At 33.1% G+C, this 17,703-nt stretch overlaps 1 protein-coding gene across 1 annotated transcript in view; it reads right to left on the bottom strand.

The window, feature by feature from the left end:
- Positions 1–9,597: 9,597 nt before the first annotated feature.
- Positions 9,598–17,703, bottom strand: part of LOC117173819 — a 142,073-nt gene continuing 133,967 nt past the window's right edge. Inside the window, exon 8 of the mRNA XM_033362463.1 lies at positions 9,598–9,779. Coding sequence (XP_033218354.1) covers positions 9,598–9,779 — 182 coding nt within the window. The remainder of the gene's footprint in view (positions 9,780–17,703) is intronic.

Genomic DNA, 17,703 nt, shown 5'->3' with positions numbered 1-17,703 from the left:
AAGTGATCCGAATCAATATATTTACCTACCTTTAGTTTCTTAACCTTCTCCCTTACCTCATCATTCACTATCAAATAATTAATTACCGTTCCCCTTTCCTTTCCTGAGCGTATATATTCTCGTTTTTCATCCCTTCTATATTTCGGTTTAAGATATACCATTCCAACTCCTCCAAGTTCTTCAACAACTTTTTTCCCTACCCATTTAGTACCTTATCTTTGGATTTTCTTCCTCTCTCTTCTCCCCATTCCCTTCCTCCTCTATCTCCTGTTCTCGCATTAAAATCCCCACCTATTATCAGCCTAATCTCTTCTTTATTTTCTTAAATCATTTCTTTAATCTCCTCTGCTTTCTCCTGCATATCACCGTTCACATAAATCCCCACTACCTTTCACTTCTCTCCACCCATCATTGCCTCTTCTACTATTAATCCTTCTTTTTGTTCTTTTCTGTCTTTCTTATCTTTCCCTGTTATACATTCATTCCTTACTCCCATCACCATTCCTCTCATTCTTCCCCTCTAATCTTATATCCTTTATCACTATTTTAAATTTTCTTGCTTCCCTCTCTTTTCTTTCTATTCTTTGTTCTATTTTTCTCAGCCTTTCCATTTCCTTATTCACACTTTCGCCCCCACCACAATCCCTGTTCGAGCTTTCAAGTTTTTTCATCCTACCTCGCATCTCCTCTAACTTTTTATTATTATTTTCTTCCTGCTTCTCTAGTTTTTACTTCAATGTCTGCATCCTCTTTTCTAACTTTTCCCTGATTTCTTCCCATTTTTTAATTTCTTTTTTAAATTCAGCCATTTCCCGCCTAATTTCCTTCTTTAATTCCTCTCCCCTTTTCTCCTGCTTTTCTTCATAAATCCCCATCACCTCTATCATCACTTTTCGCATATCCTCTCGCTTTTCTTTGTCGCTACTAAACCCTGTCACTACCAATCCGATCAACACAGTCCTCCCACCATGTCAAAAATCTCCAAACAAACTTCCGCACAAATCTGTCTCAATCCTCCAAAATAACTTCCTCCCCTTTGCAATCTCACAGTCCCTAAATTAATTTCTCACATCCACACCCTTCTACACAGTTCCAGAGTTATGGAAAGAAGAAGTAGTTATACGAATAGTAAAGAAAGGCAAGGGAGAGGAGCTTGAAGATTATAGGGGGTGACATTGATGCCAACACTGTATAAAGTACATGTAACTATTTTTTCGGAGAGATTGAAGATAGAAGTTATGATTGGTGAGAGGTGTGAGACAAGGATGTCCTCTGAGCCTAATTTTATTTAATTTACTAATATCAAACTTGGAAGAAGAAATCAGGAGAAAGGGTTGGGAAGGATTGGGGATAGGGAAAGAAAAGACAAAGATAATGAGGTTTAGAAAAGGAGGGGAAGGGAAGAAAGTGTGGGCAGGGAGATGGAAAGGAATAAAGTTAGACGAAGTCAAAGTGTATAAATATTTGGGATATATCTTGCAAACGAATGGAGATCATACAGCTCATATAAGAGAAAGGATAACAAAGCAGCAGGGGTAATGAAGCAGATATGGGGAGTAGGAAAAAGATGATTAAAAAAAAATTGGAGAAGGAGAATGTGGTTATTTGATACGCTGATAAGTCCACTATTAAGTTATGGAGCAGAGATATGGGGATGGAATGAAAGGAAAGAAATTTGAGAAAAATTGGAGACGAAGCTGAGGGAGGGAAAGGGAGAGGCGTTGGCAAGAAAGTATTTGATGAAGGTAGAAGAGAGGAAAGGGGAGCGATCGAATTAACCAGATGGGAAGAATAAAGGAGGCAGTTCTTTAATGATAGAGAAATAGAAGACGGGACTGGAGTAAACTATGAAGAATTGGAAAAAAGGCAGAGGGAAATACAATTAATAGAAAGATAAGGTACGATTCAGGCATCAAAATACAATAAATGGTACAAGATGATAAAAAGAAAGGGGTGCCAAAGTATTTAGAAAAAGGTTGGGGAGAGAGAAGGTGGACCAGAATATCAAGATCTAGATTATGAAACGAGGTAAGGGAAACTTGGGAAACGATGTACTGGGAAAAAGAAGAGAACAGAAAGTGTAGAATATGTGAATGGGAAGAGGAAACATGGGAGCATGTATGGGAAGGATGTTGGAGAGGAATGGAAGATAAAAGAAGCTGGCAAGACAATGTGGTTAAGATTCTTGGGGAAGATGGATTAGGAGAAGAATGGATGAAGGAGTTGGAGGGTGCTAGAGGAGCGAATGAAGGAGAATGAAAGAATGCACATGAAAAAAGGGAAATGGAGGTATAAAAAAGTGAAAGAAAAAGGAAACGGAAGTCGCTTGGATTAGAAGCGTAAAAATGGTATGTAATGGTAAGGTAAAAGTTAAGTAGACTAAGATGCGTTTGCGTTCTCATGCTCTTTCTCTCTCTCTCACTTGCACTTTCGTTTTCGTTCGATCGCTCACTCGTTTGCTAATAAGTCCTAAATTGCGCTATCGCAGGAAACAGAAATAAGAAACTAAATATAAGACTTTATGTACAGTCGGTTAAATAAGAGCGTGGTCACGATTATTAGCGATCGGTAAATGCGAATGCTGTCATTTTTTTCATATAGAGGTCAGTATAGTCCTTCATACTTTATGAAAGAGAATCAGCTGACTGTTCTTTTCAATACGAACCCAGCATTTTTCCAAAATGAGTGCCGCATACGCTTCGCGCTTCGAAGCAGTTTTTTTTTGTGCTCGCACCCTAAAGGTCCCAAAATGACCCAAGCGGCTGCTGAGAAATATAAGCAAAAGTCATAATAGTTTGTGAGTAAGTGGGTAAATCGTTTCAAATAGGTGAAAAATGTCGATGACTTCCCAAATCGTGGTTCTGTCCAAAGTATGCCTCGAAGATGCGAAGCCATTGTGGACGCTGAAGATAATTGGACCTGCTATTAATGTATTTGCATGAAAGTTTTCGATCAAATGAAACAATATTTGAAAGAATTCTCGTATTGAGTCTTTTCGTTTTTTCACAACAGTGACCATGCCTTTATTTAACCGACTGTAAATAGTTGTAAATAATTGTATATATAGAAAGGATAAGATTGTAAAAAATTATAGGTATAAACGGAAAGATTGTAAGGAGTGGAAGTTATGTAAACCCTTAGGGGACACATTATGAATAAAGAAGAATTGATTTTTTGTTTGTTTAAAAATTCAACTTTTTGGATAAAGTTTTACAAGGCCTGTTGAAAAATCAACTGATTGGTTGGAAGTAAATCTTTTTTGGCTGAGGATTTCGCTATTTTGTTGAAAATTCGTTTTTTTTCGGTTCAATTAATTTTTTTTTTTTAAATTCAAGACCAAATTTTTTCTTGGTTAAAGTATCAGCTTAAACTAAATAAATTTACAAAAAAATGTGTGAAGGCAAAATTACGTAGGCACGTAAAAAAATTTAGGAAAAAATATACGAGTTACATGAAACAGTGTGTAATGTCCAAGGATGGAAGAGCGTAAAATACATTTTTTGTTTTACGGCGGCATAGAGCAAGAACCTTTGGCCTAAGTTACTTCTTAGCTCCTGAAAGTTTATTAAGATCCATATAGAAGCAATTTCTAACTGGCTCTTGTCAAGATAATTAACAATATGTCTCCAAACCAAATTTACTTCTCGTCGCTTATTCGATGTACGTGATTACAGTCAGGTAGATTATATACAACTGGAATTGCATTTTAATTTAACAATTTGATTTTTTTAAGTTTTCTGGATCCACAAATGTAGTAAACTAGAAACTTTAGCTGAACTAAATATTTACTCAATGCTTGGTGAGCGTGGTTATTAACAGGGAGAAGCAAGCGTATTTAGGAAAGTTGAATTTTACAGGTTTCAGCAATGATGAGAGAAATATACTACAAAATGACTATGGGGATAAGAATAGAAAAGTAAAAAAAACTCGTAAAAGCAAGCAAAGGTAAAATTAAAGAGTCAGACGATAAGGAAATGCAAAAAATATTGTGAAGGTAATAAGGAAAGTAAAAGATTTTAGGAGTGATTATTATCAGAAAATATTTAAAGACGATGCAATCGAGTATAAAAAATGTGACATAGAAGACGATACGTTAGAAAATCTGATTGAAAACGGCCAAATAGGAACTTGTCCATATGAGAATAGAGCTATAATTATGAAATTAAAGAATGTCAAGGCTGCTAGTGTGGACTGTATTACCGCTGAAAGTTCTAGAGCGGTGACAAATATTAGTCTTTAAGGCTGATCCATTTGATGAATACATGTGATGACAAAGGGGGAGTTCAAAATGATTATCGAATATTATTATCGATCCAAACTATAAGTAAAAGGGTGATAAAGGTAACTATAATAAATATAGAGATGTCAGCTTATTAAGTACTGTATGGAAAATATTGTCAAAAATGCTTATAAGACTTACTGCTTGATGTACTGAGTACAACTACCTGAAAATCTTAATCTGCAATATTGAAATATGTTATGATAACAAGAAAGGCGCACTAAAAAAATCCTGTTTGAGCTTTTCCTTTGATTTATTAGAAGCTTATTTCTGAAATAGAAGGTAACGTTCTCTTATATGATACTGTAGTCTTCAAATGCATTTATTGTTGTGTTAGCATACATATATTGTAATACTGACACACAGGTAATGAAAAGTAATATAAAGTGAAATAACAACATTGGTATTGAAGTTTTGTCTTACACTCGTTTAGTAAAACTGTGGTGAAATCCCAAACAAAATTTCAACAGTGCCGTCACAGCTACTACCATTTTCAGAAATAAAAGTGCAGTAACAACAACCTCTCAAGTGGTAGCGGGATATATTATAAACTAATGTAGCTGGCCCTAATACTTCATCAGGTAGTTGTCCCGGCCAACTATTTTTTCCGTGTATGCGTGCTAATTGGATGTCCCGCGAATTCTGACACTGGGATGAAAGATTCACACGTACCTGCGGCTTAGTCAGCCTATCGCGCACCACTGATTTTTATACCATGGGTGAAACGTCAATCATTTCTATTTTGCAGTTATGCAAAAATACCTAAAGTTGAAGTATTCTAGATAATAATACTCGTTTGCCGTAGACACTCTCACAGGTGCTGTGAATATTCCCTTTGTAAAATGCCGCCCACTCATGTCTCAAAGTACCTATATGTATGGGGTAATTTGCAAGGAAAAATTCTCCGCTCGCGAAATGAGAAGAACCAGAAAAATATGTCTTCTGTCCTCGCTAATATAACGAGAATAGTCGAGTTCCAAAACGACACTTTGGGTTCAAAATATAAAACGATAAAAAGCACCATTTGCTTTTTATGTCTTCCCAAAATGTAAAAAGAGTACATTTCCATCCATGTTATTTCAACAAATCAAAGAAAATTCTCATTTTAATAAATGGAATTTTACTTAGTTTCAGATGATAAGCTCTAATGGCAAGGGATACCTACATCCTTTGAAATTTCGTTTCGATTCATACTCCTCCCAGCAATAGGTTATTACCAACCTTGTAATCTGCAAAATTAATAGGATGCGCTTGTCAGCCATTATCGAGAAAAACTTTTTAATAATCCACGTATGTTATATGGACCTCAATGCGAAAGTCTTTCAACTCGTGCTTCCACAAACTTTTGTCAATTTTTTTGCCTAAAAACCAATTTATAGTTTTTAACCTTTTTTCATATACGATTTTTGTACCCTATACGAATTTTCTTCGAGCTCGATTGTACATTTACCTCGCTCATTTCCATTTACGCGCTCGGTCTTTATATTTTCGCACATTCCGGCGCAAAACTTTTAAAATTAAGACTCAAAACTGTCACCACTGTAGTTTTGTAATTGTGACTTCTCTTTTGTTGAAAGAGTTTAGATCGAGAATTTGAGTGCACCTACGGCGCGCGACTGATGGCTCTCGTACTCCGCGCTCGGTCTTTCCATTTCACCCGCATTCGTGCACTGACCTATTAAAATCAAAGGTGAACGGATCGACTACTGTAATTTTGTGATTGTGAACTCTCTTTTGCTAAAGCTTCTTCGGCTTTAACGAACACATTATCATCACATATCTCGTGCTTCGCACTTGATTTTTTCGAAAATGTCAAATTTTTTTACATTATACATAAGACTTTATATCAAATATAATACATTTTTTATGTAACTGTCTGAAATTGCTTATTCACATGTTGCAAAATAAAGCACAAATTGTATTTATTATGATTATTTTAATAATTTTTTATTATTTCACTCTAAATTGTATTCTAAGCTGCGCTGAAACATGCCTTATCTAAAAATGATTAATAATGAATTTATAGATCTTTTTAGGTGAACAACTTTTGTCTGTTAATTTTAGTTCGTACCTAGTATCGTTTTTTTAAAAAAATTTAATATTTTTGTTATGAATGTTATTTTTTACGACTAAAGCAAAAGCTACGTAACATATCAAAAATTATAGCTCTTTTTTGGATACATTAGTTTTGTCTCATTTTTCGTAGCTTGTATCGTCAGACCAAAAATTTTCAATATTATTATTTTTAATGTTGTTTTCTAACACTCAAAACAAAAACTACAAGTCCTATCAAAAGTGATTTATAGCAAATTTGTAGATATTTCCAGCGCGCGAAATTTTAGCTTTTTCACTTTGTTCGTATCTTGCATAGTTTGACCAAAAATTGGAATTTTTTGATATTTCATTATTTTTGTACAATCAAAATTTGAATTTTCAACTTTTCAAACAAATAAAAAAAATTGCTATAATAATCTTGTAGGAATTTTAAAATTCAAAGTTTTTATTTTTTTACATTGATTTCATATCATGCGTTGTTTAGCTTAAAATGTTCATTTTATTTTGTTTTTTTTTCTGGATTTTTAAAATGCACTAACTCTAATCATTTTTGTTTGATAGAAAAAACTCATTAGGATAAATTATTTAAGTTTCTAAGTACTATGAATAACCATACATAGCATTTCAAAATCTTAAAAAAATGTAGTTTCAGAAATTTTGAAAATGCGCTTACTTTTTGAATTTTGATCCAAAATAGCTGCTTTACGAACTTCTTCTTTCTTTTTAGGCCTTAAAAAAGTGTGTCAAAACAGAATCCAATCTGATCAATTTTTCGAATTTTATCGTGCCTACAGAACACAGACTACAGGCAGACAGACAAACACCTTCGTAAAAATCGTTTTTTCTGACTAAGGGGGTCTCACAACATAAAGATTGAATGAAAATAGACGAAGTGAAATTTTACATAAAACCAATACCTTCTGATCAGGATGGGAATGTAATAAGCGCAAACTAGATTAGATTGTCTGCAGTTGTAAAAAAATATCTTTAATAATAACAAAATCGAATGTTATTAATGAAAATGAAATTCGAAAAAGATTTCCACGTGATCGAAGTAAAAAACAACATTCCATTATCCAAACAGATTATCTCATCAGTCAATGATTTTTAAAATAAATCCTCAAAAATCGATGACGTCATCATTATATTATTTATCTAGACGCTTCCAGATTTAGCACGGACACAAACCACTAGATCTATGGAATGGTCTTGATGTCGGTAAAGTAGTAATCTTGCGCGAGAATTCTCCTTACTCATCTACTGTTGAATTGAACAGAAACGAGCGAACGAATTCCTTATTGAAATTAGCAGAGCGACAATTAACCGACTCACTTGAGGATAACGTTACTGTTAAATTTATGGTGATCATAAAACGTAAATCGAATGTGCAATATAGTATGCAAATCGCGTAACGAGAGGTCGTTCATCGCACAGTATCACAGTTCCCATGCATTTCAACTCCCCATGGATTCTGCCAAAAACGTGAGCTACAAACGAGAGTTTAGTTCCGGAGATATACTAATTGTGTGTACATAGAAATATAGAGAAACAAATATACGTCAGTATATTTACAATGAATTAACGGAGGCGTTAATGCAAAACCACCCGGTCCGGTATCCCATTAGTTTAAACAGATTCCCCTCCCTCATAAGTTGAGCCCATCTGTGCGTCGTGCGTTACCGGTGCAATATAACGCCGAACTGTTCGCCAAATTAAACACACTGAGTCAAAAAGCGATTCAGCACTGTTGAATTGCAACCTCGGAATTATATTGTTTCGGCGAGACTCGCCAGTTATTTTTCATTTTAGAGGAAGAAACTTTATAATTGTAACCTAATTTAACCTAGTTAATTATTTTTTATTGATAATGCTACTATTATACTTATGGTTCAGAACTCATCTCTTTTGATTGAAAACTTAATTATTTGGTTAGATATTCTACTATTTTAGTACAAAATTCAACTATTTTATATAATATTTACTTTTTTCTTACAAAAAAAGACAATGCCGTTTAAATTAAATTTTTTCAGGATTGAAATATATTTCTTGATTGAAAATTCAACTCTTTTGTTAAAAATTCATTTTTTTCTGGTTTCGAAAATTGATCCCTTGGTCGAAATTTTATCGTATTTGTTTACAAATTAAGTTATCTGGTTTAAGATTTTTTTTCTGTTGAGGATTTAATTATTATTGAAAATATCTCGTCGTGCTGAAATTCATGATTACTAGTTTAATATTGTTCATAAGCTTAGCTAGTCATCCAGAGTTTTTGGAACGACTAGTGACTAATCCATCTCCTTTTCCAACTCTACCAATTCCTCGGGACGATTAGATACAGACCTAAGTGCTTACTTGAAAATTTATCTATTTTTTCAAATATTAAATTATATTCTTGAAAGTCTAACTTCTTTGTTCAAAATTTGTCATTTCTTGTCAAAACTTATATAATAAAATAGTGTGTACAATAGTATGTAGAAATTTAGTGCTTTTCTGCCATCACAAATTAAGTAAAATGTTATGAAGGTTAAAAATCTCGCACCAATCATACCAATGTCAATGAAAATCAGAGATGAACAAATTTCAAAAGCTTTTATAATATATTGTGAAATAATTATGGTTTTAGATATTATTCACTTAATAAACTTATTTTCATTGTAGAACACTAAGGGCAAACTGTAATTGTCAAGAATTGAATATTATATCATACCCAGGAGCAATACTAAAAACGATTATTTATTAATGTATAGAGGTTCTAAAATTATACCTTTGACAATATCTGAAACAAAGATTTAATACAGCTAATTGACTAACTTTCTGATATTTTTCTATGGGAATTTGCATTTGAATATATAAGCTTGATTTTAACAAGAAAATCTTTCCTTCTTTTTGTAAACAGATGCAGTTCAAAGTTCCTAATTTTTTTTTATATATTGTAGTGTGGTTTTGCATATATGTTTTAATAAACGGTCACATTGACATGATAGAAAAAGTCGCGAGAAAAAAAACACAAGAAAATTCAGCGAAAGTATAGGAGCTTTAACGTGGACATAATTAATAAATCGTAGATTTTTATATATAACTGAATGAAAAGAAGAAGAAGTTTGTCAACGATTGAGGAAACAGCGGAATTTATGAAAGAGAAATATAGGGGAATAGGGACAAGACCTGAACGGTCTTCATAATTTTGAAGGCTGATATATCTACCTATTTGATTTTCTACCCTAGCTTAAAATAAACTGGGAGGGAAATTGAATAATTGATTGTCACTCACCGGAGTAGGCTTCAGATTGCACAGGTTCCGATGGAAGGGCGAAATTACCAGATGCATTTGGAGGGCAGCCATTGCGGTTTTGCTGTGAACGCAGGGTATGTGTTGCGTGTAAAGACGGACCACGAGGTGGTACTTCTGGTGGTGCCGGTTCCGGTGGAGAATCTCTACCGTTGTCTGAAAGAATGAAAAAGGGAAAAAATCTTAAAAACAATGCTATTAATACACTTCACATTTATGGATATTTCAAACTAGACAAAATTTTTAAAGTTCCAAAAATAATGAATACAAAGAAAATCTAGATAAGCTGATTGATGTGATATAAGAAGTGGTATGCGCATGGGAGGCGGTTATCAAGGTGCTTCAAATGACACGATGCTTAGTAACATTCAAATATGTACGCCTATCAGGATGAATTGTTGGATGTAATATTTTTACCGCATAATATAATCTAATATGATCTATATCGGCCTGTACGGAGAATTTTTGTCGGAAAATATTCTTCTTATTAATAATAGATATAATGCTTTCATGATGATTCATTATGATAAAAACAGATATTTCAGGTTCCACTGGCGTACAAAACTATGAGTTCTTGCCGAAGTGTCGTGAAGTTTCGTGAACATGTTATTATGGTGTTTTAAGATCTAGATTGTTTCTTTATGTTTTCTTGGAAAAATATTGTGTGTTTTTGCAATGTCGGTTGTTTTGTCAAATGAAATGTTGTGTCCTGTTTCGATATGATGCTCAGTTAGTGCTGATTGCGTGGAATGTTTTAACCTGACTTTACTCTCACGTTCGTTTATACGTTGGCCCATCGCTCTCCCGGTTTCTGTATTCAAGAGGGTTAATATCCAATTTTTTTCAATTGGTCGGAACGAGGGGAGGCTTGTAGGCATCTGTTTGTTCGCGTGAGTTTTCTGTAAACCTTATGTCCTAATGTGCTATCAGATATTTTATGAAAGTAGTACTTTACAGAAAGGCAGTTGTCTGTTTTGTTCGAGTTCCATGGTGAACTGGATATTAGCATGTAATCGATTCATGAAATCGAGAAACTTCATTTATTAGTCCATATCGCCAGATGACAAAAATTTCGTTAGCGCAACGGAACTCATATTTCAGTTTAATATTCGATTGGTTAAATATTTGGTTTTTAGATTTTCCATAAAGATTCTGGCAATTACAGGTGAGATTGAAGATCCCTTTGCAGCTCGATTCTGTTACGCATAGGACACTTTTGTCATCTGTCAACTAGATGGACAAAATACGTTTTTTGATTTTATCAATAGATTACGTCCTAATATCCAGTTCACTGCGGAAATTGAACAAAACCCTTGAATACAGGGCTGTCACCATAACAGATAAAGATAACCCACAAAAAATTACAAAACGTTAAACAATTCCTAATACAACAGGATTAGACAATCAAACAAATTGATGAAGCTATAAGAAAATGCACTCAAAGAAACAAGTCAACAGTACCTACTAAAGAAAGAGAGAGAAAAACGACCACCATCCTACCCTACATCCAAGGTGTTACAGACCAAATAGGAAGAATTCTCAACATACATAGCATCGAAACCATACATAAACAACCTGCGAAAATAGGACAACTTCTAAAAAACCCTAAAATCAAAAGGTAACCTCTAAGTGATCCAGGGATATATAAGATCTATTGTTCTTGTGGCAAAGTCTATATTGGAGAAACCGGGAGAGTGGTGAGCTAACGTATAAAGGAAAATGAGAGTTAAGTCAGCCTAAAACATTTTATGCAATCAGCACTAGCTGAGCATCGTATCGAAACAGGACATAATATTTTATTTGACAAAAGAAACGCCAGTGTAGAAACACACAATATTTTTTCAAGAAAACATAAAGAAGCAATCGAAATATTAAAACACCATAATAACGTCAATAGGCACAATAATATAATAATAATAGGCACCTTTCTAATTTGGCTTTTTCCGTTCTCTCGGATTAAAAAAAGACTTGATTGGCCAATCAGGTGCGACCAGATTCCATGGTGGGGCGCTTGGGCCAATCACAGATATCCTAGAGTGTATGCATAAGAACAACATAACCTGATTCTTCAGCTTCAGGTAAGCCCTAAAGAAGTGAGCTGCTGTGTTCGCGAAACTTTGGCGAGAAACTCTATTTTTTGTACACGATTGTGACCCGAAATATCTCTATTTTTTGTTTTTGTTGTTGTTATTTTTTGAAATTGAAAATGAAGTCTTTGTTTATACAATTTTGCAACTAGATTGTTGAATTTGTAAATAAAAAAGATAAATTTTCATTAAAAAATAAAAAAGTTAAAATTTCAGTTGAAAGGATTAATTTTCTACCCGAAAAGAACGTTTTTTAAAGAATCTATTTCAACTTTTAATTCATGGAATGAAAGTTTAACGAATTAGTTCAACAAACTAATTGATTTTTCCACCTAAATATAAAAATTGTCAATAAAAAATATAATTATTAAATTTGGAACTAAGGATGGTCAATTTTGAGACAAAAATGCATAAGTTGAATTGGTAGTAAGAAAAATTAGTTTTCAACTCAAAAAAGAAATTTTGAACAGAATACTTAATTTTTTTAATCAAGCAGTTGAATTTCCAATCAATCAGATTAATTCTCTACTATGAAAAAAAAAAATCTTTTTTACATGTGGTTATCACACTTGTGCGGATATGCACCAGAAAAATTTTCAAATGAGTGTCTCTTGTCACTTGGTGACAATAAGGGTCTCTTTCATCCCTGTTAAATATGATCATCAGGTACTGAGTCATGCCACGTAGGGCCTACCCTCATTCACCTCTTACTGTTCGCGAGGTTCTCTTCGAAAGTTAGGCTTGGTGCAAATTTGCAAAAGTATAGTTTCCTAGGGTCTAAAGTGGGTTCTTTGGAAAAAGTTGAATTTCGCCTGATAATCATTTTTTCGACCACATTTACTCTAAAAGTAAGTAATTTTACATTTTATTGAAATTTACAAAAAATCATACCTACGTGTTAATTACGTAAATTTTCTGAATTCTTGGTTTATTTATTAAAATTTTCTTAAAGTTTGAGGCTTTTAAGCTTGAATCGTTGTAAAAAATCATAAATAGTAATTGTACATAAAATTGGTAAAAACTAGTATTCATTATTTTTACTTTTTTTCAGAATGGTTGGCACATCATTTTTTGGTTATAATTGGCGCAGCAGCCGAGTGACTGTGCAAACGATAGGCCCCAATGGGCACAAAAATTGGCGACGTCCTGAAGACATCGTTGCAATACCTTTACGACAACTTTACGATATCCTATGTCCATGTCGTCAATGTGTCTTTACGATATCGTAAAAACGTCGTATGATCTGACTATGTCATTACGATATCGTAAATACACCGAAACGACACGGACATAGGATGTCGTAAAAATATCGTAAAGATGTCGTAACGATGTCGTGAAGACGTCGCCAAATTTTGTGCCTACTGGGGCGCTTCTCCCGATGAAGATGAACATGATTGCATCGACTTGGAAGGAGATGAAGACGAGTTTGTTGCCTCTGACATTGAAAATATTGAGCAGGAATCGGATGATCAATTTATTTAAGAGCAAAGCATACTGCATCGTGATGCAGTATGCGTTGGATGCACTACCTTTGCGGAATAGGGTGTAGCATAACTTACTTGTAGCTCTATATTAATATTTTATAGTAATATTTTACAATTATTATTTTGTAAACAATGAACAATATTATTATTAATTAAATATTAGATTTTTTAATGTGTTTTCCCTTCTAGATTATTTATTCACTGATTTTGCTATGGTTTAAAAATACCTTATTTTCAGACAGCCATAAAAAATATTTATATTTTATTTAATGTGTAGTTAATAATTCTTCTTGTAAATATATACTTTTATATTTAGTTTAAAAAAAAAGAAAAGTACAATTTCGATAATTACAAAAAAATAAAATTTTTTTGAAAAAAATGACATTTTAGAAAAGTTATTTTTTCTTTTGTTACTATTTAAAAATTGTTCATTATAATTATCTTTATCACCATTGCATTTCCCAGTAATTTTTACCTAAAAAATATATATTGTAAATTGCATTTAGTTTATTTATGCAAAAGTTATTTAAAATGTTCAATTCGAAATCCCAAATGGCATAAGTGTGGTAAATACGTATGCGCAGATGGATTGTGATATCCATGGATTAAAATAGAATATATTAAGCGTGGCCAATCATGCGAGTTGGTAATCGACGCATTTCGCTCGTTGCACACGATGCGTTCCCCAATCACTGCAGATCGGGACAAGCGACAACGCTGGTTCAGAAGAATATAAGTTGCGATCCGCAGTTTCAGGGAGAAGAGGCAGATTGAGGATGCGCATGACATTACTTAGTTCTCTGGGGAATTAAATACCACTTTACTTCCCTGTGACGTCAAGAATCGATAATTCCATAAAATCAATACAGAAAATATTAGTTCAGCTAAACGATGACATTTTTAACTCAAAAATATAAATTCTAAATATAAAAATTAATAGTTAAATTTTCTACGCAAGATACTCAATTTTTGACAAAAAATGTAAAAGGACAAATTTCTAACCAATGAGATGGATTTTTAACTAATAAAAAAAATTTTTAACAGGATTTAGTACTTTCAAGTAAGCAGTTCAATTTTTCAAACAAGCAGATGAATTTCCTTTTAAAAACAAAATATATCAATTTTGAACCAAATTGTTTGAATCCTCAATCTATGAAATAAATGTAAAATAAAGTAGATCAACCAAGTGTTAAACCAACTAGTTCTATCTTCAACAAATAAAAAACTTTTTTTGGAAAAGTATTTCAATCAAGTAGTTGAATTCTTCAACAAGAACAAAAAATTATTTCTTTAACTAAATCGTAGAATCCACATTCTTTATGAGAAGAATTAATTCTATATGTAAAAATAGTTGTATATTATTATCAGGTTAAACGAGAAAAAGGAGAACTTCCCATGAGTGATGTACGTTCTCCCTCCTTTCTCCATTACAGTGTAACGTAGTTTTTGAACGGTTCCTACTATAAAATTGACTTGAAACTAATATTGTGTGAGCTTTGACTTTTGATAATGAACGCTACTCTTCGATGATTTTCTCACTAAGTTAGATAATGTTTCTGTGCTCGGAAGTGTGCATAAATTTAAGTCGAATGTGCCTCGATTGGTCGTAGTAAATTAAGCAAAACCGTGGACGACGACGCAATAAACTGATAGTGCCACGTGTGCGGTTACAGCGTCGCCCATAGTTGTGCAGTGTCACGTTTCCGTGTCCATATATGGATATGCATACATTCGTAAAATTAGAGCAATGTGTAACCATTAGGGGTTGGTAATGTTACAGAGAACATTATTGTAAATCAAGGTTAACTGCAACACACCAGTCTATCGCGCTTTCGCGAAGCCATGAAACTTGCCCGCGATGGGGTCTGGATAGTCGATAATGGAATTTCACTAACTATTATCTAACGCGACAAATTAAAATCTCCCATTACAGATCATTTAAACTTCGATTAAGGTTAATCGCCAAAACTTCATGCAGAACTAAGCAACTTTGCTTATACAGTCAACGTTGACCATCTATCGTTAGGGATCGTCTAAAAACTATGTTAGTAATTTTGGGCTATCATATTAACCCTGTTCTCCGTCGTTGAAGACCGTAATATTACCCCCCACCCCTCAGAATAGTAACGTAGTCTAAAATAGTCGAATAGTCGAAAAAGAAATTCTTTAAAAAAATTAACGTTAAAGCTGTATTGAATTCAGTATGAGACACTTTGAATTCCTAAAATTTGAAGTAGAAATATATTGAAGTTTTAATAAAATAGTTGAATTTTCTACCAAAAGAGATGAATTTTCGACAAAAGAGTTTTAAAGCTGAAACTTCGAATATTTTAGGAAATTGTTTCCTTTGAAGCCTGAAAACATGTGTTTTTAACAAAAAAGTTCACTTGTAATCAATCAAGATGAAAGTTCAAGCAAGTAGTGGAATCTTTAACGAAAATTTTTTTAATCGAGCAAGAAACAGTTGTATTTGCCATCAAATAGTTGATTTTTCAAGCCAAAATAACATTTTTAAGAAGGCATTCGAATTTACAACAAAATAGATCATTTAGTACCATGCAAGATTTCTGTTTCATTCAAAGAATTAATTCTCACCAACATACATAATAATTGACATTTAAACCAAATTATTTTAATTTCAAATCGCAAACACTTAAATTGGCACAAAAAGTTGTATTTTCAGCAGCTTAAATATTTAAATTATAAGTTCAGTAACTTAATTTTTTAAATTTAAATTTAACAAAAACAGAATTAATTTTTTAACAAAATAGTTTCATGATCAACCAAAGTGATGACCTTGCAATTTCAACTATAATGATGGATTTTTAACAAAGTAGTTTGACTTTTATCAACTAATTGAGTTATCCACAAAAATGGTGAATTCGTATAAAAAATTATGATAGTTGATATTTTAAACAAAAAAGATTTTAATCTTAAATGAAAAAAAAACATAAGCAAACATGTACGTTTGCAGAATAGCTTAACTTTTGATCAACAATTAAAAATTTTAAGCCAAAAAGACCGTTTTTTTCAGTACAGTTGAATTGTCTACAAAATAAGGTAATTTTTAGCCCAGATAGGTAAATTTTTAATAAAAAGGATTTTCAACCAAAAAATTGAAAAACAAACAATTTTAAATCAGGAATGTAGTCTTCAAATTTTCAGATGAAAAAATACATTTTTAATCAAAAGAAAATAAAGTTGCAACAAAAAAATGTTAATTTTTATCCAAATGGTGGTATCTTAAAAAGATTAATTTATAACAAAGTGGTTTAATGTTTAAACAAAAAAGATGAATTTTTTAAATAATTGTTAAATTTTTAAGCCAAGCAGACAAATTCCAACAAGGGTAAGTTACAGAAGCTTGACTATACTTTCCCGAAGGATTTTGGTGCGCTGAATCTGAATCTGGCTTCAGAATTGCTCCACCAAATTAAGTTTTTGAGATATTCTAACGCGAAAGTGCAAAAAACGCTGTTTTCCCCATTTTTGAGGTTATGTCGCACTTATGAGTTTTCATGTTTGTAATATTGAAAGTTACAGTACATAGCGTAACTTATGATTATTTAAAGCAGCAAATTTGAATGTTACTCAAAATGTTATTCAAGTTTTGCCTTGGGATTTAAATCAGCAGGAATAAAACGTAAACCTTTAATTAATTTTTAAGCAATTTTCTCGTTCCCTATTCAAAAAACTAACCGACTGTATCGCGTCTGTGTCATGTCAATATATTTTCACTTAAGAAAAAACTTACAAACATCAAAACTTAGGTGCGATATCTCAGCCAAAAACTAAGATATTTGAGCAAACTCAACGGTATTTGCAAGAATAAGACTTGCGCTTCAAAATAATGTGTGGCCTTTTTTTAAAAGAAAATCCACGAAGTACTACAAGGAGACCGTACGCCACGTGTTTCGCCTGGCGCCAGTTCGCGAACGTCTATCTTCGGAGTTTCATGCCTTCCTTGATTAGAGCGCCCCTTCAGTAAAAATATATAACTAGAAATTGTCTTCTGCTATGAATCATCGAATGTGGTTATACGAGGCTAGTTCAATAAGTCCTTAGCATGACCAACAGATGGCGCGTGAATCGCTCCAAATCATGTGTTTTCAGCCAGCACCACTCCCGACTGGATATATGGTGCAGTCACAGTCCACATCTTCTGAGTTTACGTGTTTTTATAACCAATTGAAAAAAAAAATGTTCGTTAAGAAAAATGGAAAAAAACGAGTTCAGGGCGGTAATCAAACATTTTCATTTAAAGGGTTTAACTCCATATGAGATAAAAAATGAATTGGACTCAGTTCATGGCACATCTGCCCCTGCCTGAGCAACGGTTTATAACTGGGTAAATGAATTTAAGCATAATCCACGATATGGTGTTGAAGGATAGAAGATTAAAAGTGTGTGAGTTAGCTGAGGCCACAAAGATATCTATAGGTGCAGTTGTTTCAATTCTACATGAAAAATTAGGCATGAAAAAGCTATCGGCAAGATGGGTGCCGCGTT

Source organism: Belonocnema kinseyi, chromosome 5, assembly GCF_010883055.1.
Source record: "Belonocnema kinseyi isolate 2016_QV_RU_SX_M_011 chromosome 5, B_treatae_v1, whole genome shotgun sequence".
NCBI classification, from domain to species: domain Eukaryota; kingdom Metazoa; phylum Arthropoda; class Insecta; order Hymenoptera; family Cynipidae; genus Belonocnema; species Belonocnema kinseyi.
The sequence above is the reverse complement of the archived record's forward strand: the minus strand, read 5'-3'. Positions and strand labels throughout refer to the sequence as shown.